This window comes from Castor canadensis, chromosome 12 (assembly GCF_047511655.1).
Source record: "Castor canadensis chromosome 12, mCasCan1.hap1v2, whole genome shotgun sequence".
Classification (NCBI taxonomy): Eukaryota; Metazoa; Chordata; class Mammalia; order Rodentia; family Castoridae; genus Castor; species Castor canadensis.
The window spans coordinates 84,483,187-84,508,547 of record NC_133397.1 but is presented as its reverse complement, the minus strand read 5'-3'; the positions used below and the strand labels follow the sequence as shown (position 1 = coordinate 84,508,547).

Here is a 25,361-nt window from a genome sequence, read left to right as displayed (position 1 = left end):
CTCAGGCAAAAGCTTAAGAGGCCTTATCCTGGGTATGTTGGGATCCTCAGAACTTCCCACCATCAGATACACCCAGCAGAGCCCTGGTACTTCAGGTTGTGCCCAGCCATAGCCCCAGAGCCTCAGGGGTCACCAGCTCGAAGGTGGCACCATTTCCTAACAAGCCACAGAGACTTCCAAATGAAGTGCACCATAGAGCCCCTGTTCTGGGCCTGGAGTTAGGGAGGGAAACCCTAGCGACAGACATGGCATCTGGCTAGAGGAAAGAGTCACTCAGCTCTTGGTCTGCCCCCCATACAATATTTTAAAAATCCATACCAAGTAGTAATTATCATGAAAATGTAAGCTGGCTTCATCAGTACAGAGGTGAGGATGAAAGGAAAATTGGGAAGCCTCAAGATTCTTGTGAAACAAAACAGAAAGGAGCTCCCAACTACACCAAAAAGGCTGATGTGACATCCTGGTAATCAGGGCTCTCACCATCCTGGTAGAAACAAAACTGGGCCCTGTCCCAGAGGGGATACAGCAATAAACTGCAGCCAGGTTTGAAAGACAAACAATAGAATGCAGATTGGCTATTCATTATTAAAGAACATTGCAGTTGGAAGAGAGTGCTCCATAACGTGACTTGGAGCACCAGGGAGTGAAGCACCACCTGGGGGGTGGGGGACAGCACAGGCTTTCTCTGCATGAGAGTGAGACCCAACAGACAGAAAACTCACCAACACTCCTCAAAACTGCTAAAGAAAAGAATCAAAATGAAATATTAGCAGTTTGTTAGCAAATACTAAACGCAAAACAAAAAATTAAAAAGCCAAGTTAATTTTTGTCAAAATAATTAAAATTACTTGTTGAGGCCATAACTACAGGGACAGCTAAACTGCTGAGCCCAACATGTTTATTCACTAGCGCAGCTCCACAGCTGGTGCCCCAGGAGACATCACACTGGGGACCAGGAACATTTGCACTTAAAGGAAAGCTCAAATGATGAGAACCTTGTCTGCAAGGGATTTTATGACATTAATAGGAAATAAAATAAAAATCTGTATTATGTATTTGAAAAACACTGTGGCAGCAGCATTTCGTATTAGTTCTGAAGCTAGGATGCAGAATAACTGAGTGTCAACACTCTTGCCTCCCTGGGACAGGGACAGTCAGGAGCCCCCTCTTGGTTGACCATAGAGAATGAATGGGCGTTCTCCTTCAGAGCCCCCATGCCATCTCAGATCACAGACTCACTTTCTCACACAGCAATAAGCAAAGATGTGACAGATGCATTCTGGCCTACTATGCGGAGCTACGGTGGGCATGGGAAGCTTGTCTTCTTCCTATTCCCTAAAGGAATACTGGGGCCAATGAATGCTGAGGCAAGTCTGGTCACCTAGTTTGTCAGTATGGTGGGGATGAATCAAGGACAAGCAGGCTATCTGGGGACCTCCCAGAGAATTCTGAAATTCTCTTCCAGACCCCACCCCTTCCTCAATTCTCATCCTTTCATCTCCAGGGCTCACTTGGCTCCAGGCTGGCCTGGGGCCACCTGGAAACATATCTGAAGGGTGACTTCTCTTCTGCTATCTGCTCAGCCATCCAGCCTCACCACAGCTCTAACCACTCCTCTTTTTCTTTTTCCAGTCCATGGTCAATTTTCTTAAGCAACGTCCTGACTCTTGGCCATGGATGCAGAATTAAGCAATGACTGAGTGGTTCCCTACATGTACTACAGCTCTCCCCGACCTCTTCCACCTGACCACCTTGTGGGATTCTCTGGTGCTCCCTGGGCCTTTGCTTCACCTTCCCTCAAACCTGTTGAAAAGTCAGAACCTTTCAAGACCACATTCTGCATAGCATTTCCATTGATACTTCACCTTGTTTCCTCCTACCTCAAAAAACTCTCTGCAACTCGACCTGCTCTTTTTCTCCCTTCTGTAATGAACTCTCTGTTTTTCTCATTTACCTTGCCCAGAACCCCATCCCACCAAGTATTCTCTTTTACCTTACCTTATTCATGTGCATCTTCCCTAAAGGTCTAAACATATGCTCAAGTCATAATTATCCTCCGCAACTTGAGACCTTCATGCTGCTTTCTCCAAGGACCTCACAGGATCATCTACATTCATCACCTCCACTTCTTAGACTTGTACCCCTTGATCCATTTACATTTTGCCTAGTGACATTCTAGAAGATCACCCAACTGTCTTCTGCATATCTAATACAAAAGCAGGCATTTTCAGCTCTCCCTGACCCAGACTGGTCAATACCCTGTTCTGTGTTCCCAGGACCCCCTGTGGCTTGGTCTAGGCGCTGCTCACCCTAATGGCACTTGCTGACCTGTCTTTTCTTGGGCAAGGCCACCAGCTCCATGGGACCAGGCCAAGATATGTTGGCCATGCATCCCTGATTACCAGCATCCAGACCAGCACATGGCAGGCTGGCAGTGAGATCAACTCTCTTCTTGAGCTCTTCATTATATGCACTGCATCTGCCATATCCTCATCTGAGACACCTTTCACCACCCTGCCTACCTGGCAATTTCTTGTTCAGGTCAGAAACTCTGTGCAACCCCCTGCATCTTTTCAACACTGGAAATGCTTACCACGGGTTTCCTTTGGGAAAAGACACAATGTGCTCTAGGCTTTATGATCCACCGAATGACCAGGGACTCTAAAGGATGCTGAGCCAACAAAGAGCCTACACAGGGCTTCTACCTGAAGCACCACTTAAAAGTGGATGTCAGTGTGCTGCTTATTGTGAAGGAAAGGAAGCACTAGTAAGGAACCTGATCACCCACCCAGCTCAGTCACACACACACACACACATAAGCACAGGCCCATAGGCAGCTGTTCCTGCCACGGAAAAGCAGATTGAATGGCTCAATGTTTTGCGATATTTTCTTTTTTTAAAACTGGGAAGCATCAGAGGACAGGAACCTCCTTCTTCTACTTACTGTTTCTTGGTCTCTTCGAATTTGTGCAGCTTTTTGCGGAGACCTCCTGACTTGAAACCTTGGCAGTGTGCTGCTGGTGCTCCGATAGTGACGACGTCATAGTTCTGATCTGAGTGACAGAAAGCTCTCCTCCGTTACTCTGGATTCAATCCAGCAGACAAGCCAGCTACAGGGATATGCACAGCGCTCTGGGATCCTGCCTTCCAGCCCACATACTAAGCAGTTATGGGTCCCCTGATCTTATACCCTGGGTCATCTGAGGGGCTGCTGAAGGTCAGCACCATCATCTCAGAAAAGACGGTGTCTCTGTCTCAAGGTAGAGCCATGCCAGGCTGCAGGAAACTACTTGAAATGCTAATTTCCATCCCTTCTGGGAAAGGATGACTGATGAGCAACTTTTTTGCCATGGAGACACAAAATGTAGTTGGAGAGAGGAGAGACATGAGGAAGGAATATGGGCTTTTTAAACTGAGAACTTTCAATGGTCCTTGGGATGCGTTTTTTCTCCGAGCCACCCAACAGAAGAGTATATTGGGAAACTGAGGCAGGTGTGGGGCAGCTCAGGGACCAAATATGCAGACAGAAAGAAATGCAATATGATTCAACTACAGGGACAGAAAAATAGGTACCTGATCCTCCATCATCTTGAACTCTCATCCTTTGTATGTGCAGGTTTGTGGGAACAAATTCTAACTTTTTATCTGCTTTCAAACTGCTTGCTTTAAAGGAGGGACCTAAGAAGTGGAATACAAAAAAAAAAAAAAAAACAAAGGTCAACAACATGTATCATGAACGCAAGCAGTAAAATGGTTCTCTGGTGCTGCTGTTGTATATAAGTAGAATGTCTTGACAGGGCCCTAGAAAAGTCTGAATTGCCCGTGAACACATTTCATTGGAGGACAGCCCTGAGTGGTGAACAGAGCCAAAGAGAACCAGATTCAGAAGTCTATAGTAGTAAGGAGGTTGTCATGCCTCCTCCTATGACTCAGCTCACAACTCAGAGACCTGACACACAGATGTGATCTTGGGCATCACCATACCAGTACCACTATAAAAAGAAAACAGGTCCATACCAGTCACTGCCTATCCCAATTCTTGGGTGATCTTGCCATCACCCAACATTTTAGAAACTGGTTTACATACAGCAATATATCTCAATTTTGTAAAGCAATGAAAAGGTTTGCTCATTACTCCAAGAAGAATAAATGTAACACAGCACTGATTTTAGCCCAGAACACAGACTTCAACAAATTCCCTTGTGTGTATGTTGGGTTGGTTAGGGAGGCTGGATGATGCTTTGTAACCAGTATCTACAATCTTATTTCTATAATCAGAATCAAGAATCCATAACTAATGAAAAAACAACATGCCTACTAAAGGAATTACAAATTTAAATGACAGAAGAGTAGAAAAAATAAATGTTCCATTTACTGAAAAAAAAAAAAGTTTATATTGCCAGTATGCAGATTGAAGACCAGCAGCAAGAAGACTTTGCATCTTGCCACAGGATTTTACTCCCTAGAACTGGATACTTATGCTGTGGCCCTTATGACAGTAGTGTGGATACCCTGGATGCTATGAGAAATGCAGACTCCCAGACCTGCTTTTTAACAAGGTTCTCAGAGGATTTGGATGCCACCAGCATTTGAGAAGCTCCAGTCCAGAAAACTCAAGGTTGTGTGGGCTTTACACTTTCCCTGGGAGTATTCATCCAGCATGAGTAGATGCCTCATTCCCTTAGGTAAACGCTGCCATTTCTCTTAACCATGCACTCAGACTCACCCTTCAGGCTCAAACCAACCCATGACACCACCATCTTGTCAGACCTATATTTGGCTTATCAGCCAAGTTTATAGGCAGTTTCATATGTTCTGCATCAAAACCACAGTAAGGACTTACAATTTTCTTTAAACCCTGAAATAAATAATATTTCAGGTAGTAATAGAGAAGAATGTGAAGATGGAGAATAATTTGAAATACTAAAATCATAAATAAAATATGAACAAACAAAATTCATTCCATTTGGAATAAAAGGGAAATGTGTTAGGAACAGTCTTCTAAATCTACCCTAAAAGTATTTTGAAAATCGAATGGCATCTTTCAAAAATAAAGGGTGTAGGGCTGCAGTTCAGCATGTGCAAGGCAAGGCCCTGGGTTTGATAACCAACAAAAGGCAGGAAGAAATGAGGGAGGGAGGCAAACTCAGGTGTTTGCACTTTATTTTCTCTTTTGAGCCTTCAAGTAAGAGTTTTACCTTGACAATTTATATGTTCAACAAAAGTAACATTGAATATTTAAACCAGAAAAGTCTAGAAAATGGTTTTGTCTTAGGGAAAACTGCCTATATTCTTTTGACCACTACAATAGTATTAGACTAACATGAAGAAATTATTTGAACCTGTGATTTTGTCTCCCTTAAATTTCATCCTACAGTGGTTGTTTTGTTAGGTAACACCATAGAAAGACTTTCCCCTGCAATTCACTGATTTGTCTTTTTAATTGAAAAATCTATATTTGAAGTATTCACACCTACATAAGAATCTATTTTTAAAAAGGCGAAAGATTTATACGGTCTGAAGAGAAACCAGAGTATAAGAATCTATTTTTAAAACTCTACTCAAGGGTGTCAGTGAAAGCATGAGAGTGACCCTAGGTGCCAGCTCTCTGGCCATTAAAGTATGGCATGCAAGTGTTTTGAGGGATGGACTGTACCCACCTTTGTACTGATGGAGGTCAGTCAGGTTCTCCTGGTATGTGAGGATGATGGTTTGGTACTGGGTTACAATTTGGCGCCGGAGGCTCTCCCAGCAAGGGGACAGCTCCCCCAATTCCTCCAGCTCACAGACTCTGCAAGCAATACAGACTCATTAGGCTGTGGGGGTGGCTCACCTTCCCAGAGAGGCCCAGGAGTCCACTGACTCTGGTCAGGAAGGATCACTAGTAACCAGGGCAGGCCAGATCAGTAGTTATACTGCCAGCCTAAAGGATAATCAGGGGACAGGAGGAAAGGCAAACCACTGATCATATGGGAAAGTGTACGGAGAAGGCGTCTGGGTTGTTGTTTTTTTTTTTTTTTTGTAGTGCTGGGATTTGAACTCAGGGCCTCACACTTGCTAGGGAAGTGCTCTACAACTTGAGCTACACATCTCCAGCCCTTTTTGATTTAGGTATTTTCTGAATAGCATTCACATTTATGCCAGGGCCAGCACAGACCATGATCCTCCTATTTAAGTTTCCCGTATACTTGGGAGGAATGTAAGGCACACACCACCACATCCAGCTTTTATTGGATGAGATGGGGCCATGCTAACTTTTTTGCCTGGGCTGGCCTTGAACTGCAGTTGTCCCAATTGCCCAGGCATGAAGAAGCTTTTTACAGGAAGTCAGCTGAATGTTCAAGAGAAACAGTGGAGGTGGAGAGAGGAGAGAGGCTGTCAGGGAGTAGCTCTGGCACAGTGCCCTGGTAACTTACAGGTACCTCTCAAGCACTGGCATAGTCTGCCCAAGGCAGAGCAGGATTACATGTGGCCCTCCAGAACAGAGGGACTATAAATTTGTGCCTAACATGAGGGGCATCTTTCACTTGGTGCCCCATCTTCTCTCTGGGGCTGTCAGGACAGTGTCACATTGTCTCCCATGCTTTCTGCCCCATCCCACCCAAGAACAGGTGCAGAATAAAAACCTGTTGGGCCGCAGCCAAGAGCTGACTCCTTAACAATGGCACTCCCACAGCTTGTGGTACAGTCACTGTCCCCTTTTGAGTGTGGGTCAAGGACCATGAGGAGTTGGCACCCTTGGTTATTCTTCCTTTCTCTGCCCAGGTAAGCAGAATATAAAAGTGGCCCATTGTGTCATTACTGGTCAAGTCAGACAGGACTGGTCTTGGCCTTGTCTTCTATGTGTACTTAACAGAGGCATTGGGGGAGGGGGTTAGGGAGAAAAGGAGTTATCTTCAGAAAAATGCAAGTTGTGTAAGTGTATAAGAGCTGAAATATGAACTCCTCAGCTCAGCAGTAATAGCTATATAATCATAATAACAAAAATGCAAGAAAAGATTTTTAAAAAGGACAACTATATTAGGAAAATGGCAAAATGAGGGCTAAACTCCTCATCACAGGAAATCAAGATAATCCTTGATTTCAAGATAATCCTTGAAAATGATTAGTAAAGAAAGGACTCTCAAGACACACTCAGAAATACAGCAGTAAACATTACAGCTACTTGACATGATTGTTTTTATGAAACACATCAGAAAGTACAGGGTTCCATGCCTGCCTGAGAGGAAAAACTATATGATACTTATAAAAGTGTTTAGGAATTTTATTAAATTGTTTAATGCTTAAAAAAAACATTTTGCTCATTTTATTATTATCTAAAGAGCAAAACTAATGCAAAAAAACAAAACAAAACCACCCAGTGAAGACAGGGCTTCAGTGCAACCAAAGTCACTGTCCTGAGCAAAGCAGGCAGGGCTGCTCTGGCCACTCTCTTGGGATATCTTTGGTGTTGTGTTGCATGTGAACTGTTCTCCATGTCATGGGGGTAAGCTAATATTGCCTTGTCCCAAAGGTCTGCCCTGACCACCCACTTTCCACAGATCTCTTTCAGTGTCAGACACAATGACTCATCTGGCACTCCTAGGAATGATTCCCTGTTCTCCCACTCTGACCATCCCTGGTACCCATACCAAGCACAAGTGCCTGAAACACAGCTGCTGCTAACAACAACAGCAACAGCAACAAACAATACAGCAACTTGAATGAGTTCTTTCAAGTAGTATTAAAAATTAAAACGTGAGCCAGGCACAGTGGCTCAAGCCTATAATCCTAACTACTTAGAAGGCTGAGATCGGAAAGATTAGCAGGTCAAGGCCAGCCTGGGCAAAAAAAGTTTATGAGAATCCCCCATCTTAACTAATAGTGGGGTAGCATGTGCCTGTCATCCCAGCTACAAAGGGAAGGGTAAAATAGTAGGACTGTGGTTCAGGCTGGTCCCGGACAAAAAGCAAGACCCTATCTCAAGGTAATCTGAGCAAAACAGGCTGAAAGAGTGGCTCAAGCAGTAGAGCACCTGTTTAGCAAGTGTGAAGTCCTAAGTTCAAACCCCAGTCAGTACTACAAAAAAAAATTTTTTTAATCATAAAAACTGAAGATGCATGGAAAAATAGATTGCAGCTATGTAAATATGTCAAAATATGGACAAAACTGAAAGGAAAAATTTAAAAATTGAAATTACAATAATGCGTAGATAATGAAAACAGCAAAATATTAATGATTAACTTAGGTAAAAGATATCTGATACTCATTATTCTTGCTATGTTTAAATTAAAATAGTTGTTTATAACAGTAGGATTCTGGTTGCCATGTTTTCTTTCATACTTCTGTTATATGATATTAATAATTAAGATTGTTTTAGGGCAAGGAATGGAAATGACAGTCTGGGACAGGCAAGAGACAAAATATGATAAAATGTGCCTCAGGATAAGCAGTATATAGGGGCTGCCTTGCTCCATGGGACCAGAGTGCCCTAAAGGGTTCTATTCCAGTCTTCTGGAGCCCTTACTCCATGGCCCTAACCTAAGGAACCTCTGAGCAGCTGTGATCAAAGAATGGTCAGCTATTTTGATGTTTCTGAAGAACCAGTGAGAAAAGAAAGAAAAGGGACAGGAAAAGGAAGGTGTGTTGAGTGTTGGGCACACAGAGGGGGCTTCAAACACACTGCCTTGTGAAGCACCTTGTGAAGTGCTTGCCCAGGAGTCTGTGATACAGATGAGCAAACTGAGGTCACAGGCAAGTAGCAAAGGCTGGGTTTGCAGTTCAGGATGTCTTAGCCCACCACATCTCAGAAAGGAAGGAGCCTCACCTGGCTGCATCTTCTTCCAACAGGAGCTTCACAAACTGCCGGGGCACATGCAGGGAGAGCACACTCTCTGCCATCTGCTCCAGGATGCGCAGGTGATTGCCATCAGTGGTTGGGAACCGGTACATGCGGCAAATGGCACCTCCGAACACTTAAGGTAGGAAGGCAAGGGAGACAGGCTATGGGTGAGCTGGCCAAAGCCCTGCCCCATAGGTCCTCCTACCCAGGCCCTCAGTGATGATGGCACCCTCAATTTCTCTCTCTGTGCTTCTCGGGGGAGTTAAAATACTTAACCCAAACCCAACCAAGTGACTATGCCTGACGCTCCTCCCTCAGGACACGCAGTCTCCTTGTCCCAGAAGATGTAACTAACTCTAAAGTGCAAGGAGCCGGGGTGGGAAGGTTGTCAGTCACAGCACCCAATGTGAAACAGGAAAGAGTGAAATGAAGGAGCCCCTTCCTCAGGGTATCACTAACTCCATGTGCTGCAGAAAGAACGGCACATTGATGAGCAGCAGACAGGTGACAATTGGGGGATGGCTGTGACAATCACAGCAAATGGGGAGCAGAGGGTGACTATGGGCCCAGTGGACACTCAGAAGAGTGGCAAAAGTACCAACGGAGGATGCTGTTTACCCGATTTCAGTAAAGTGTCTTTTCTCAATGAAGCATATTTGGATCGGATTCCCAATGCCTCGGTCAAGCTCTCATCAACGGGCAGAACCATCTGATAACGTGTATAGAAAAGCACAAGAAAACTGAGACTCAGCAGACTCCAGAGCACCCCCAGAGAAACGGGGACCACACGCATCACACAAGAACTCTTAACCAAATACGCACCATTAACAATGAATATACTGCCCAAATCACACATTAATTCCCTTTGCAGTGTACTGAGTGTTTCCTTGCATGCCCAGTTCTCACGTGAATGTCTTCTAAGTCATTTTACCTTGTGTTTCAGTGTTCCCAAGTACAAAATGAATGGGAGAAGAGATGATGCCAAGAATATTCTCAAGGCTAGTGTTCTGAGCTTGTTTTGGGTAAAATGAGATAACTTGGTATTTTACAACAATGATACTTAACAGTGTGGTGTTCTTAAATTAGAATTCTCATTTGAGGGCACAGGGTATCTGGGTCAGAGACTGTGCATGAGAGACTGTGTGGGAGGGTGCATGCTGAAGATGGGAGGAGGGGGAGAAAGAAAGGGTGTTGAGAAGATGGAGGTAAGCAAGGTGACTGGGGACACATGTGTGTCTTGAGATAGAATAGAATGAAGACCTGGGTCTCAATCGCTTCTTCACTCACATGCCATTCCCCCACCCTCCTGCCATGTTCCTGCCCTGTAGTTCCTGTCCATTAGGGGAGGCCATTGTGGCATGGGGAGCAAGGGTGTGCTCTAGGGACACACAGAATCTCAGGTCAGGCCAGGAGCCTTTTTTTCCCACTTGGACTCATGCCTAGAGAGAACCAGCAAAGTGTCCCATGGGAGAGCATCAATTAGCAGACACCCTGCCCTTTGCTGAGTCCAGAAGCTTAATCCATTGGAACAGGTAATTTTAGGCCTTCTGAAGGAGGGGAGGAAGGTAATCTACTTACCTTCCCATTGACAGTGTCCACAGACCGAGTCACAGGGGGCTGCTGGTCTGATTTCTCCTCCATCTGCCAGCCAATCACAGTGATATTACCTACACGGTCGCTCTCTGCAGACCTGCAACAAGCAACATGCTTTGATAACGGCATTGCAACTGCACTTCTTTTCTGCTTAAAGGCAAAGTTCAGCCATCCTGGGCCATGCGGTCTGGGAGCAACAAGGGCCAGCTAACTGTTCAATCAGCCAGCACTCACTGTAAAGTACCTTGGCGGGGGTAGCGGGGGAAGGGACAAGACAAGGAAACCATGGGGCACAGCAGAGGGCTGCAGATGGTATAGATGTTCCTGGTGAAGTTGGAGGGGCTTCCCGAGGATCTTCCCAGATCCTCTGCCAGCCCCTGGGACCATCCCTGCCCAGATGGTGATAGGATGATGGGGACACATCTCAGAACCAGGACTGAGGAGGCCTGTTTTTTCTGGCACTAGACCCCTTTCTGTTACTTTCCTATCCTACCCTCAGGATTTGATTACCTCAAGGCCTAGGCCTGGACTTGCAGTAAACAGACCCCCTAAGGATTTCCTGAAGTCCCCTAATCCTGAGGTGATACAGCTCATGCTACTCCAGCCCAGATCAGTTCTATCCCAATGCCTCCCATTAGGGAGGCTGACAGCTGCCTGTGCCAACCTCAGTCATCCAAGAGGAGCCTAGGTGTTTTATTTCCATTGCCTGATTCAGTCCAGTTCTAAATTTTTATGTGGTCACATCTCCCCAACCATATTCTTTGTGACTTTCTCTCATTCACACTGTTCTCATGCCTGGAAAAGTCATTCTCATGCCATCTGTTCAAATGTCATTTTTAGATCCTTTCCAAAAGGAAGACGTCTACTGCTTAACTCTTACCCAAGTAGATTTAGTTTTGGCACATGCTCTGTCAAACAGTCCCTTCCCTCACGATTCCTTATTTGACCTAGTTCCCTCCCCCACCCCGTGCAGTACTGGGGTTGCTAGGTAGGCACTCTATCACTTAAGCCCTCAACCCTTTTAGCTTTGGTTATTTTTGAGATAGGGTCTTGCTTTATGCCCAGGTTGGCCTGGACCACAATAGTCCTATTTATGTTTTCTGAGTAGCTGGGATGACAAGCGTATGACACCATGCTCAGCTTTTATTGACTGAGATGGGGTCTCCCAAACTTTTTACAAGGTCTGGCCTTGAACTGTGATCCTCCTGATCTCCACTTCCTGAGTAGCTGAGATTACAGACGTGAGATATCATACTCACCATACTCAGACCTAAGATTTCTCCCTTTTCCTGAATCGAGTTCTCCATAAACACTAAGGACTACTGTGGGGCTCTTGTCTTGGCTACACAATGGACGGTCAATCATAGCTGTGTTTGTATTTCCTACGGATGGTATGCATTTCGATCCTGACGGGCTGAGGGGTTCATCTTGCTTCACCTCAGAAGAGAACCACCTCTTCTGAGCTGGATGTTCTCTCAGAACAGGATATGGGGCCTTTCGTCTTCTGTCCCTGGACCTCTCAATTCCAGATTCTTTCAAAGGACAACTAAATACCAACCTTAGTGTTAAATGCAACCTATGGTGCCTGTCCTGAAGGAGATCTTTGACAATGAATGTTCCAGAGCCCAGTAAATACATCTGAGGAAGAGGACAGAAATAGCATTAGCACTTGTTTTTGCCTCTGGTCCAATTACTGGGGTCCCGGGGATTGCAGCTGATTCCCACAACACCTCTCCCCCTCATCTCAGGAGCCCAAAGGGAAGACAAGTATGTTTAGTCATGAGTTAATTCATGAGCCAGTAGTGAAATCACTCTTGTGCTCACCTCTCACTTAAATGATTACATAACTATAAAAAAGGAAGAAGATCCCATGAACCACGTTACTTAACTGTTCCCTGAGATCTATCTTTGACATCATACACAGACAGTTTGATTTGTGTCATCTGATTGATAAGAGAGTCTTGAAAGAAGGCAATACTGCTTAGAAATATAGGATTGTTGGTTCCCTGGAACAGAAAATTAAATAATCAGAGCTGAAGTTGTTTAAAGGGATTGTTTCAGAAACACATTAACATTTTCAGAATGAAAAACTAACATTTTTACTGACGTGGCACAACACAAATGCTAATGGTGGCTTAAATAGATGCATACAACCAAAAGCCTTTTCCAAAAGAGGAAAATGTAATCTGTCATAAATTGTAACAAATCTAGACTCAACAAACAGGATCACTGCACAAGTTGTGTTAGGGGCACATTTGTATGGGTTTCACATTTAGAAAGAACATTTTTCTAAAACTAAAATGAGTTCAATGTCCACATGTATTTCTAGTGTCACAACTTGAAGTGTATTATGTATTTGGACCTACTACTTTGGGTTGTTTCTTCAAGATGTACAAACAGGCAGGTGAAAAAAGAAAATGAATGGGTTAGGTTGCTTATTATTTCTAGAATCTTCTGTTTGGAATAATGAAAGCTGAATTTTTAAAAGGTTTCTCTTTTTTTAGGACCAGCTGCTGGTTTTTAGAACACAGATGGCTATTTCCTGGCAGCTTAGCTCTGCCTGCTCCCCCAAGCTTCACAATATCATATTCTCTTTCTCAAATAATAGTTACTAGGTCCTGTTTGCACTGGTTTTGATGTGGGCCTCTGGCTGGGTTCTCCCAATGACATCATACCTAGTCTCTCAATGTCTAATGATGCCCCACTTGGGGGGTAGTGGGACCTCCCTCAACTCCCTTCTCCCTCCATTTGCCTTTGGTGAAAGCCATCTCTGTCCAAGCAGTCCACTTTAGTGGACTCCGTCTTTCTCCATCACTATCAACCACCCAGTGACCATGAATTCTTCCTGAAAGTTGAACTACTTCTTTCAACATCTTCCCTGTGTCACCAAATATCCATCAGAGTGACTCTGCTGCAAAAGGCCTGCTGTGGCCAGCTACTGTGCTGCATCACAAGCTCCCTTCTGGTCCTAGACCCCAATTCAGACCTGCTGAGGCAGAATTTCATTAAGCTCCACCTGGGGAAGACTGCTGGATGAGATCTCCAACTTCCTGTGCTCGCCTTACCTTGCTACTCTAACACTTCCCACACTCTACTGTGGATGGAGGTGGCCACATTCATTTCTGCCTCCCCATCCACAGGCTGGGAAGGAAAACTCCTTGGAGCAGGGACTGTGCTCCTAGGGCCTTCATATGATTGTCTGGCACTGTGCTTAACATGTGGCAATGCCTAACAACTGCTTACAAAACACAGTGGTTGCCATGAACTTGGAAACAAATTTCTAAGAGACTAAAAGAATAGTCTAGCTTCAAAAATGTAAAACCAATTAACAAAACTGTTTTTATTTAAAATTATGTATTATGTTTTATGTAAAAGTACAAAAATATTAGAACAATGTAAATGCAGTTTAAGTTTTTTGATAATTACTCACATTGTAAATAAAACCCTGAGGAATTTTATACTAACAACTCCCTACACTTAGTGTCTGAACTCACATAATGTGTTCAATTATCTACAAGGATTTTGTAAAGTTACCTAAAGAATTCTGGATGTATATCAACTGATTTAAAGAGTACACATAGAACAGAAAACTCAAAAGTATATAAAAATAAAAACCAACAGCAAAGGCTTGGTTAATAGGCAACACTCTTCTGAACTTTGATTAATGAGCCACAATTCTCAAGAAGTAGCAGCCAAATAGAAATGACAAGGAAGAATGAGATCTTATCATTTAAGGGGCAATCAACCTTAGAAGATCACTACTCAATAATACCCATTCAGCAGTTCATCAATAATTATAAAGGTCATGGCAAATGTAAATACCCCCCAGATGAGTGAGAGTGATGAAAAATATCAATGTACTGAAAACCACAAAAAAACAATTCACATAAATATAACTGCAACTACAGAAGCTCAGGAACTAAACAGCCCTCTTACCAGGGCTACAAATCCCATGTGAGCACATTCTTGGCTCCATTAGAAGAGTACTCACCTCAATGATCTCTGTCTGTGCGTGCTTTGTCCAGAAAGCCTGAGGAGGGGTGGTGACACTCACTGCTACAAAACTATTTGGTTTTCGATCTAATGATGGAGTATGCAGTTCACTGCAAGCTACAGAATGAAGATGGGAAGGAAACGAATCCTTTTAGACCAGGCTCTAGTTATTTATCTGCTTCAAACAAACCCAAACAAAGCATAAACTGACACTCCAAAGGATCAGGTGATCACGTTGTCAGTTGTCTTGGGGAGGTGATTTTAAAAATGTGGAACAATCTGTTTATTCCTTTCTCCTTCCCACCTCATAAAACAGTAAAGCCAACACTGCAGTGGAAGGCTGCATTAGGACGACTTCCTAGATACATGCAATGGATCACAAATCCAGCAATCTCCTATCTTCTTTTGGAAGTTTTCTTCTTTACCTATATCTAAAAATCCCAATTTTCTTTTCAATTGTGTCAAATTTGCTCTTATACCTATTCATAGTTTTAGAGTATCCATTTGATTCTTTTGTAGTTTCTAGTTCTCTAGTAAGGTGTTTAATAATGTCATTATTACCCTTTAACATATTGTTATGGACTGAATGTTTTGTCCTCTCCCAAAAATTATGTTAAAATCTTAACCATTAAGCTGATGGAATTAGGAAGGGAAGCCTTTGGGAGGTGATGACTCATGGGAATAGAGGTTTCATATTGGATCAGTGCCTTTAAAAGAAGAGACATTTGTTCCCTCTATTCTCTGACACATGAAGATACGAGATTCCATCTATGAAACCAGATACTGGTCTGCTGGCACCTTGATGTTGGACTTCCCAGTCTCTACAACTCTGAAAAATAAATTTCTGCTGTTGAAGCCACCCAGTCTATGATACTCTGTTATAGCAGCCCAAACTCACTAAAATGCAGTCAATAGTTATTCTAACATCTGTGTCAACATATCCAGATCCCCTCTGGGTCTGTTTGTATTGCTAGTTATTTCTGCTCATATGTCTTGTTTCCTCATAGTTCTGAGAATCTACAATTAATGCTAAAAAGAACATTCTAAACATTGCTTATAGAAATTATCTCAGACCCAAACTGATGCTATCTTTCTCCAGAGATGATTTTTGATTGCTTCTGCTGGGTTCTGAGAAGCACTGGCACTCTGATATACCTTTGTTTATTTTAGGGACTAAGTAGACCTGTAGTCCTTGTGAACAACTGCATCTGATTTCCTTTACTCTAGAAGTGTAACCTTCTGGATTCTAAATCAAAGTCAAAGAGGTTCCATCAAGCATCTGGCACTTTACAACTGGAGGCTGTCTAAATCTCTGCTCAGCATCCAGACCTCTAAGCCTTGCTCCTGAGAATCACTGTGAGCCCTCAAAGAAGTAAGCAGGCCTCCACCTTCAGATTCTTTACTATCCTATCAATTCTCTGGAGACAAGGACAGGTATTTCTTAGATTTTGCTCCTTTTTTCTAGCATCCTTAATGGTAGGATTTCATTTTTGTTTATCTATTTTTCATCTAGAAGCATGTAAGATTTTTCTCTTTATGTTGGAATTTAGAAGTTTCAGAAGGAGATGGCTGGCAGTTGGTGAAGATACTGGGCCTCCAATCTATCCTTCTCCCAGAAAAAAAAAAAAAATTCTTTACTTTTGGCCTGCTCTTCTTTCTATCTCCTTCTCTTCTTCTGGGTCTCCGAGCAATAAAATATTTTAACACCATACTGTGTCATATGTCTTTACTCAAAATCTTTTTCATATTTTGTCTTTAAGCTATGAAATTGTTTCTTCATTGGCCTTTACAGATTCATAACAGTCTTCAGCACAGTACCCCTAACTTTTTTAAAAAGATGTTTTCTATTAAGATATAATTCACATATTATAAAATTCACCCTGCCAAAATGTACAATTCAATGGTTTATTGGGTACTTAGAGTTGTGCAACTATTACCACTATCTACTTCCTTAATGTGGACAATACTTCAAAAGAAAAAAAATCCATACCCATTAACAATATTCACCATCCCTCTTCCCCAACCTCCTCCACTAATCTCTTTCCATATAGAGTTGTCTGCTCTGGTATTTTATATAAATGGAATCATACAATATATGACCTTGTGTCTGGCTTCTTTTCCATTTGGCATATTTTCAAGGCTCACCCATGCTACAGCAAGTGTCAGTAGCTCATTTCTTTTAACTGATGAATAACAGGCTACTGAATTATTTATCCATTCATTGACTGATGGATATTTTGGTTATCTATTATAAATAATGCTATGAACATTTGTGTACAAGTTTTTGTGTGGATATATGTCTTCATCTCTTTTGAAAGACTTTTTCTTTTCCTTTGAAGGTATTGGGGATTAAACTCAGGGTCTCATGTTTGTTAGGCAAGCACTCCACCACTTAAACTATGCCCCAGTCCTGAAAGACAATTTGTTGGATACAGAATTCTTGGTTGACTGCTTTTTCTTTTAGGAACTCATTATGTCATCTCACTACTTTCTGAACTCCATATTCATGATGAAAAATATGCTATTAGTCTTACTGAAGACCCCCTGTGCATAGTAAGTCACTTCTCTCTGATTGCTTTTTCAATTCTGTCTGAGTTTAGTAGTTTCATTATGATGTGTCCAAGTGTGGAGATCTTTTGACTTTATCCTATGTTGAATTCACTGGACTCCTAGGATATGCTTTCCATCAAATTTGGGAAGTTTTTACCCATAATTTCTTCAAATATCCCTTCTCTCTCCTTCTTTCCTTTTCTCTGGAACTCCCATTAAACCTATATTGGCACACTTAATGGTGTCCCACAGTTCTCTGAGGCTGCTCATTTTTCTTCATTCTTTTTTCTTTCTGTTCCTCAGACTGGATAATTTCAACTGACCTGTCTTCAAAGTTTGCTGATTTTTTTTCTTCTGCCTGTAGTGGAGCCTCTTGCAATGAAATTTTCACTTCAGTTATACTTTTATGCTCTAAAATTTATATTTGGTACTTTTTATAATTTTTTTCTTCACTGGTATTTTCTATTGGGTAAGACAGTGTTCTCATACTTTCATTTAGTTCCTTACTTATAATTTCCTTTTGCTCTTTGAACACATTTAGAACACCTGATTTAAAATCTTTGCTTAAAATTCAAACATCTTTGCCTCCTCAGGGACAGTTTCTACTGACTGTGTGTGTGTTTTAACTCTCCTGTACGTGAACCATACTTTCTTGGCTTTTTATTTTTTTCATAGCTCCTTATTTTTTGTTGAAAACTAGACACTTTGAGTTATATAATGTAGCAACTCTGAAAATCAGATTCTCTTCCTCCTCAGGGACTGTTTCTTTTGTTGTTGTTTTTGCTGACTGGTTGGTGACTTTCCTGATTTTATTCTGTACAGTAATATTCTTTTGTCATGTATGGCCACTACAGTGACCGTCTGGTTCACTTAGTGGTCAGATAAAATTGGACAAAGATTTCCTTAACCACCAGCAGTCACAGACCTTTTGGCTCCTGCTAAGAATCTGTGTGTACATATTGGTATATATCTTTAATGTTCAGGTAGGCGTAAGTATCTGTCTTCACTTTCTGCTCAGTCTCAAGTGACCGCTTACACCTTCTCAGGTCTTTCCTGAGCATGCACACAAACTGGACATGTGTATACCTCTACACATGTGCTGGCTGCCATGAATATGTCAGAGCTTTTCAAAGCTCCTGGTGGACATTATCTTTCTCCAGTTAAGTGTTGGGGTTTTTGTTTGTTCGGTGGTTTTTTTTTTTTTTTTGGTCAGCTTCTTATTTGCCTCAAGTGCTAGTACTGCTTTGTGCAGCTGCAATGTTTTTTTTTAAAAAAATGCTACTTATTTATTGTTATTGGTGGTGGTGATGCTGGAGATTGAACTAGGGCCTCAAACATATTAAATAGATGCTCTACCACTGAGCTTACCCCCACCCTAGCCACTGATGGCTTTTCACAAACAGAGAAAAAGCTGTTCTAGTGGGTAAATTCTGAGTGAGGCCAAATAACAACTCTCTGAGAATGGGGCTTTGTGGAATCTCTATTCTGTCCCCCAGTGGTTTCTAGGTTACTGACTTTCACCACGATTTCAGGCAAAGACTGGGAAGATTGATATCACTTTAAGGGTCAATGAGTCCATGTCTACCTTCAGAACACCTACAGCCTTTCTATAAGTGACATTTTCTGCTGGCTTCTCCTCCATATCCCAGCCGACCTAAATAGCACCCCATGCTTAATTACTAGCTCGAGTTTCATTGCTGCCATTGCAGCTTCCTCTGAGCAGCCCCCAGTCACACCGCCTTCTGCTTATCACTTTCACCACTCATCTGGCATATTTCCAATTAATCTCTGATACAGAGGTCTTGTCTCTTGTCTAAGTTCATCTGTAATTCTGGCTGAATAAATGCTAAATAAATGCTTCTGAGGTAAACAGGTAAAACATATTTCAAGTACATATCATTTGATTCAGCAATTTCAAATCCAAGAGTTTATCCTAAGAAAATAATTAGCAAAAAATGTACAAAAGATCTTGTGTTATGTGCACTGTGGGGATACTTACAATGGCAAATTGGAAAGAACCTAAATGTCCAACGGTAAAATAGTGTTAAAATAAGCAACAGAGCCTACTCTACGTAGGCATCTGAAATAATGAGGCTGACTCCATATCTATTAAATTGAAAGTATGCCAGTGATATTTTGCTATATGAAAAAAGCACATCAAGAATATTAAGATGACATTTTTTACATAATTCCATTACCTCTGTCACCAGATTCATTAAAAAATTCCACATAGCAGTCTATGAGGGTAAAAAAATATTTAAAAGAATAGATACCAAAATGGCAATAGGTCATCTCCAATAGAATTTTCTTTTCCTCTAACACTTCCTGTATTAAAGGTTTTACAATGAGCACAGATTTAATTTTTTTAAATTTTCAACTTTTATTGATTTTTTTTTTCCTTTGGGAGTCACAATATTTGCTCTTTCAATCATCCTGCTCCTGCTTTTGCTCTCCCTCTCTCCTCTCTCTCTCTCTTTCTCCCTCCCTCTCTTCCTCTCTCTCAGTGGGACTTGAGTTTGAACTCAGGGCTTCATACTTGGAAAGCAGATGCTCTATCTACTGCTTGAGCCATGCCTCCAGTTCATTTTGCTCTCATTATTTTGGAGATGGTTTCTCACAAACTATTTGCCTGGAGTGGCCTTGAACCATAATCCTCCCAATCTTAGCCTTCCAGTTGTTAGGATTACATGTGTAAGCTAACACGCCAGGTTCTCCTGCTCACCATTTTTTTAAAAATGTGGTAAAATCAACTTAATATAAAATTCATCCTCACCTTTTTTAAGCTGCTTTGTCCTCCATGTGTCTAATTAACAAGATTGCATTACTGCTCTTGATTTGCTAGATTCAGAAATGTCCTGATTTCCACCTATTATAGGCATGAAAGTCTTAAATTCAATTACACAACTCCTATGCTCTAAACGCTATCATTTTAGTTCAATTTTTTTTATTAAATTTACATTCTGCATGATTAAACTTAAGCAAATACAATTCATCACGAGCCAGGTGAGATTTCTTTCATTTCTCTCCATTGTGGATACTATTTCCTGGGCACTGTATCATCTTTTTTTCTCAACTTATGCCCTCTTTTGGGTGAGGCACAGTCTTCATAACTTCCCAAAAAATGGATATAGGTAAAGTCAATTTATCTGACATTTTGTGGAGCTGAAACAAGTTGCCTTCTGCCCTTATATTCCACTGATAGTCTGCTTGGGTAGAAAACTCTAGGTTAAAAATACAATTAAAGGTGCTGCATCACGGTCTTTAAATTTCCAATTCCACTGAGAAGTTTCATGCCACTTTTATTCCTGATCCTTAGTGTAACCTGTTCTTCCCTCTGGAAGGTTTAGAATTTTCATTTTACTTCCTGTGTTCTGAAATTTCATCGTTATGTCCCTTGATACGTGTCTTTTTCAATCATTATGCTGGGCCTTCGTAGGCATTTTTAAACTAGATACACATTATTTAGTTCTGAGTGATTTCTTTTATTATTTCTTAGTAACTTTGCCCCTTGAATTCCTATTTTTGTTTTTAAATGTTGACCCCCTGAATTTACTGTATAATTTTCCATTTCCACTTTCTATTTTGCTTTTAAAATTGTACTTTCTGAGAGAATTCCTTAAATATCTTCAAAATTATACTGAATTTCTAAATTTCATCTGTTGTTTTAAATTTTAAGGTTGTGTTTGTTTTTCAGTTGTTCTTATTTTTTTTCCTTTAAGATATCCTACACTTAGATACACATAAATAAATAATCTTTCTTGAGGATAGAAGTTCTTTGACATTTTCTTCTACTTCTGCAACATCTCCATTTCTTGAAGTTGTACTTTTTTCTGTTTTTTTTCTTTCATGTTGTAAGTCACCCACACAGGTCCAGTGTTCTTTTTTTGTTTTGGGGGGGGGGTGCCCAGCAAGAGGGGGTCCCTGGGGTTTGAGCTTGGGGCCTCACACTTGCTACACAGGCACTCTACCACTTGAGCCACTCCACCAGCCCCAGTGGTCTTTTGACTACTCTTTCATTTCGTTTTAAATCAATTTTTAGGTATCATTTATCATAAAACGTATCCACTGTAAGTGTACAGTTCAATGCATTACAGTAAGCACCTGTATCCATATAACCAAAGTTAAGATACAGAACATTTCCTCACCTCACAGCATTCCCTTCCCCCTTTCCAGTCAACTCTCACACCAGTCTCAACAACCAGTCACCCGCTTTCCATCACTATACATTAATCTTCCTGAGTTTCGAGCAAATGGAAATCAAACAATACTCAGCCTTCAGTGTATTGCTTCTTTCTTTCACTGTGCATGATACTTTCAAGATTTATCCATGTGGTTATTTCTATCAGTCATTCATTCCTTTCCCTTTCTGAGTAGGATTCTGCTCATAACTAACTATTCCATCATAGTAAAGCTTTCTGTTGATGGGTATTTTGAGTTGTTACTAGTGTAGGTTATTAAAAATAAAGCTGCAATGACCATCTGTGCCCCAATCTTTAAGTGGGTAATCATCCACATTTTAAAGAATGAGATACTGGAAGGCTATGTGATGCACTAAGTAAAGCGGGTAGGCTCAGTGGGCTCCACCACAATGACAGGTGGATGGCCAACCTATTTTAGGTTGGGTTCTAGAAGGCCAGAGTCTCTTTGTCTCTTCAGGGGGAGTGGGTGATTTACTTCCTCCAGAGAAAGAGCCTCCTCCCTGGAGGCATATGCACAGCTGAAAGAGGATGAAAGCAATCCCTTGTTTTGACTGGCCCCTCATCTCTTCTCTGTGCTGATATACCTCACACAGAGTCTCTTTGCTTCTGAATTTCTCAAGAAAATAACCCTCCAGCCTCTACAGGGCTAAGGGGGTATAAGAGGACCTGAGCCCAAATTCTTCCTCGTACAAACTACCAATAAGCCCCCATGCTTTTGTCTCCTGACTACTCCCAGTGCCTTTGGGACAAACCCTCTGCTCAGCCTCTGACATTCATGGACATACAGGTGTGGCCATACTCCTCTCTCCTACTTAATAGTCTTCCATATGTCTCCTCCTCCCAGGTGACATTTTTGGGCTCCAAACTGTCTCACTGCTTGGGGTATGCATTTTTGTTTCTTATCTGTATTGATATTTGGGGTGAATAAGATAGGAGGTATTTGGAAATGTTCACTTTGCTATCAACAAACAACTCCTTGGGTCAGTTTTTTAATTTGTAAAATGCAAGACAGTTCTTCAAAGGTGGGGACAGGCAGAAGTGTGGAAACCCCAGTGTGGTTAGAGGCTGCTTCCCCAATCCTTCCATTCCTGCAAGCAGCATGTGCTCACTGCCCACTGCAGACCAGCCAACAGGACAAGACAGGGGAAACCCTCTAAACTTGTTTAAGAACATTTCATCAGAAATAGAGACATTTTCTAAGTTTCATATGAATTTGAGATTAATAAACTTATATTTTTATGCTCATTTTTGTTGTTGTTGAAGGGGGTTTGACTGCCTTGATCTTTGTCTCTGGAACAAGCAACAGCTCCCTCACACAGCATGTGGAGAAACTGGTTCCTTAAGGTCAAGTGGCAGGCTTGAGGCCATGCACGTGGTTTGGAAGAGTTAGAACTACACTCCTGGTTATTGAACTCCCCAGAAGGTGACTCTTTTATGTCACACCTAGGGGACATTATGGCCAGGTCACCAACCAAGGGGTGGAAGAGAGGAGGGGAGAAGAGCACTGCATAGTGTGGGCTCTGGAGGAGAAGTGTCTCAGGCCAAGCCCACCCAGCTCTCTGGCCTCCTGAGTAAGTCACAGTAATGCCATGCTTCCCTGACCCTGGACTCTGCACAATCAAATCCATTTTTAGTACATTCTCTCATTTGATCCTCACTGAAAGGGACAGCACTCAGGTGTCATCAATATCTTCATCAGAGAAGGGAACTGAAGACTAGAGAGCTAAATTCTTATAGCCAGGAAGCACAAAGTGCAGCCCTAAACCCAATTTTCTCATTCCCTCTCTGAGAAGGGTAGGAGGAGAGAGGGCTGAGGGGGTCTCTCTGGCAGGTCCCTGTCCACTGTAGGGCTGTGGAGAGCTCACTCCAGACAGGAGAGCAGGCTGTTGCTGAGACAGCAGCCTGTGGGCACTCATCCTCCAAGTTTCCTTCCTGCCCACAGGAAGTTCGTGGCCTCATCTTCTCAGAAATACCGTAGCAAGTTCTTAGAGACAAGAACCCTACAAGTAGGGTTTCTGTTTTGTTTTAAGCGACACTTTTTTTAAACAAAATAATAATAATAATAATAAACAACAACAAAAAGGATACCTACCTAAGCTGAATTCTAAAATGGGCTCATCTGGGTCTTGTATATTTCCTGAGTAGAACAAAAATGACAAAAAATCACCCTTAATAAACCAGTCCCTGCTTTTAGATTTAATGCTAAAACAAAAACCCAACACTTTACTTCCTCCCCTCCACCCCAAACAATTACAAGTGATTTTTACATTTTTAAATTTTTCTTTCTTTCTTTTTTCTTTTTTTTGTTTGAGCAGGGTTTCTCTAAGTACCCCATGCTGGCCAAGAATTCACTATATAGCTCAGGCTGGCCTCAAATTCCCAACCCCAGCCTCCTGAGTGCTGAGATTACAAATGTGCACCACCATGCCAAGATTGAGTTCTCCATTTCTGAAAAGACAACTGGCTTTTGAGATTCCAAGGATATCACAAATCCAAGACCAAACCCAGTCTTCCTCAGGTCTACAGACCCATAATAGGGAAGGCTTTTCTTATGACTAGGCACTTTCTAGACAGGCACTGTGGACATTCCCATACCACCTCCTGGCAAATGAGCCTTAGAAGTACCAACCTAAACTAGAAAACTGGTGATAATCAGGTTCCATGACACCAGTTCCCAGGAATAAGGCTGGCTTTCCCTTCCAATTTCCTAGTTCAACTAGAAGGATGGGAGATCAGGGCACACTCCCTTGTTCTGCCTATCAACCAGGTGCCCCAGAAGGCAGGCTTATCCCCCTCCCCCAGCACTGCTTCTTGACCCTTACTGCTCAGCACATAACAGCATACATTGCTTGATGAGAGCTTGTACTGTGAGCCTGGTATAGGCTCTGTGAGACTCACCTGCCAGAGAGAGGCCCAGCATGTCAGCTGCCACATCGATTGTGGAAGCCCGCTGCATCGCACGGGCCCTGGAGCCATGGCGAGGGCTCTGCTCTCTTGCTGTCATGATGTCATTGGTGAGGAACTGCTTCCTGTTTCTGGGTCAAATCACACCTGATTTCCTGGGAAGCACTGTTAGCAAACTAGCTTCCTAATGTGGCAGTGACCCTAAGAAATAGGAGTAAACATTGGTAAGAAGTCAGGAGACTGGTGATGAAGAGACACTGTGCTCCCATGAAGAAAGAATGTGACCTAAGATGTTGTGTTCATGGGCTACTGGCAGGTGAGGAATTGGGGTAGAAAGTTTACTACTCTTGACCCTTCCTCCCCACTTCCCAACATAGTATGCCCATAGTATTCAATAAAGAAATCATACCCTGTTCAACAAAAATATACTACACTAAATGATGGTCTAAGTGTAATCGTAAAATACAGCTTTTGAAATTTTCTTGTTGCTCTATTTGCTCTTCTGTTGGTAAGTCTCATAGAATCGTTACAATTCTAAATGGCTTTACAATCTCTGACAGAAGGATAAGCACTACATGAAGACATCTGCTATCCAGAGGCTACCTCAGTATGGCAAACACTGGAAACAATGCTTGCAGCCCTAACCTGCTTTTTGTCTTCCTGAGCTACAAAAAATCTCCTGTGTTTCTTGGTCTTATACTCTCTTTCCTGCAAAGGGTCAAGTGACACTCTACACCTAGTCGAAGGGGAAGATGCTGAGGATGGGAGGGCTGTGGGAAAATCACTACTGCAGGTTGAGTTAGACCAAGGTTGCCCTGGTGAAGCACGGAACTCACATTCTGTTCTCAGAAGCAGGTTAAGCAGCAGGAAAAGAGTTTCGGGTTGTCCAGCCCTGTGTGCTACAACCACTGCTGGTTCCTGTCCAAACCTGTGTGCTACAACCACTGCTGACTCTAGAAGGAACCAACTTTTAACTGTTAAGATAATTAACAGAGCCACTAGTCTAGTTTAAAACACCCTCTTCAAAGGTCTCCATATATCTCAAAACACCCTGTCTTCTCCAGAACTGTCCATGCCTCTGCCTGAAGGACCTCAGTTCTGGTTCTTGAACTGTAACTGTACTTACTCACCAAGTAACTTACTGGACATGCTTGCTCTTGGATCATGTGGCATTTCTTCATAGGAGTATGTCCAAATTCATCATCTAGAAAAAGAAAAACTCGATTAGCTAACCAAACATGAAGTTTCCAAGAACACAATGCTTAGAAAGGCATAGAACCAAGAGCTATTCCATATGCATT

At 42.2% G+C, this 25,361-nt stretch overlaps 1 protein-coding gene across 19 annotated transcripts in view; it reads right to left on the bottom strand.

The window, feature by feature from the left end:
• Positions 1-25,361, bottom strand: part of Inpp4a (inositol polyphosphate-4-phosphatase type I A) — a 149,208-nt gene that overhangs the window by 43,183 nt on the left and 80,664 nt on the right. For 15 of the 19 annotated variants that reach the window (XM_074050314.1, XM_074050318.1, XM_074050311.1 and 12 more), the window contains 13 exons: positions 25,191-25,264; positions 24,055-24,261; positions 23,249-23,293; positions 14,406-14,524; positions 12,304-12,420; positions 11,973-12,052; positions 10,400-10,511; positions 9,440-9,530; positions 8,807-8,954; positions 5,661-5,791; positions 3,574-3,678; positions 2,945-3,053; positions 723-740 (listed from right to left, as the gene is read on the bottom strand). In XM_074050314.1, the coding sequence (XP_073906415.1) occupies positions 723-740; positions 2,945-3,053; positions 3,574-3,678; positions 5,661-5,791; positions 8,807-8,954; positions 9,440-9,530; positions 10,400-10,511; positions 11,973-12,052; positions 12,304-12,420; positions 14,406-14,524; positions 23,249-23,293; positions 24,055-24,160 (1,181 nt within the window). In that variant the 5' untranslated portion in view covers positions 24,161-24,261; positions 25,191-25,264. The remainder of the gene's footprint in view (positions 1-722; positions 741-2,944; positions 3,054-3,573; positions 3,679-5,660; positions 5,792-8,806; positions 8,955-9,439; positions 9,531-10,399; positions 10,512-11,972; positions 12,053-12,303; positions 12,421-14,405; positions 14,525-23,248; positions 23,294-24,054; positions 24,262-25,190; positions 25,265-25,361) is intronic. The other 4 variants (XM_074050313.1, XM_074050319.1, XM_074050320.1 and 1 more) reach the window with 1 other exon arrangement.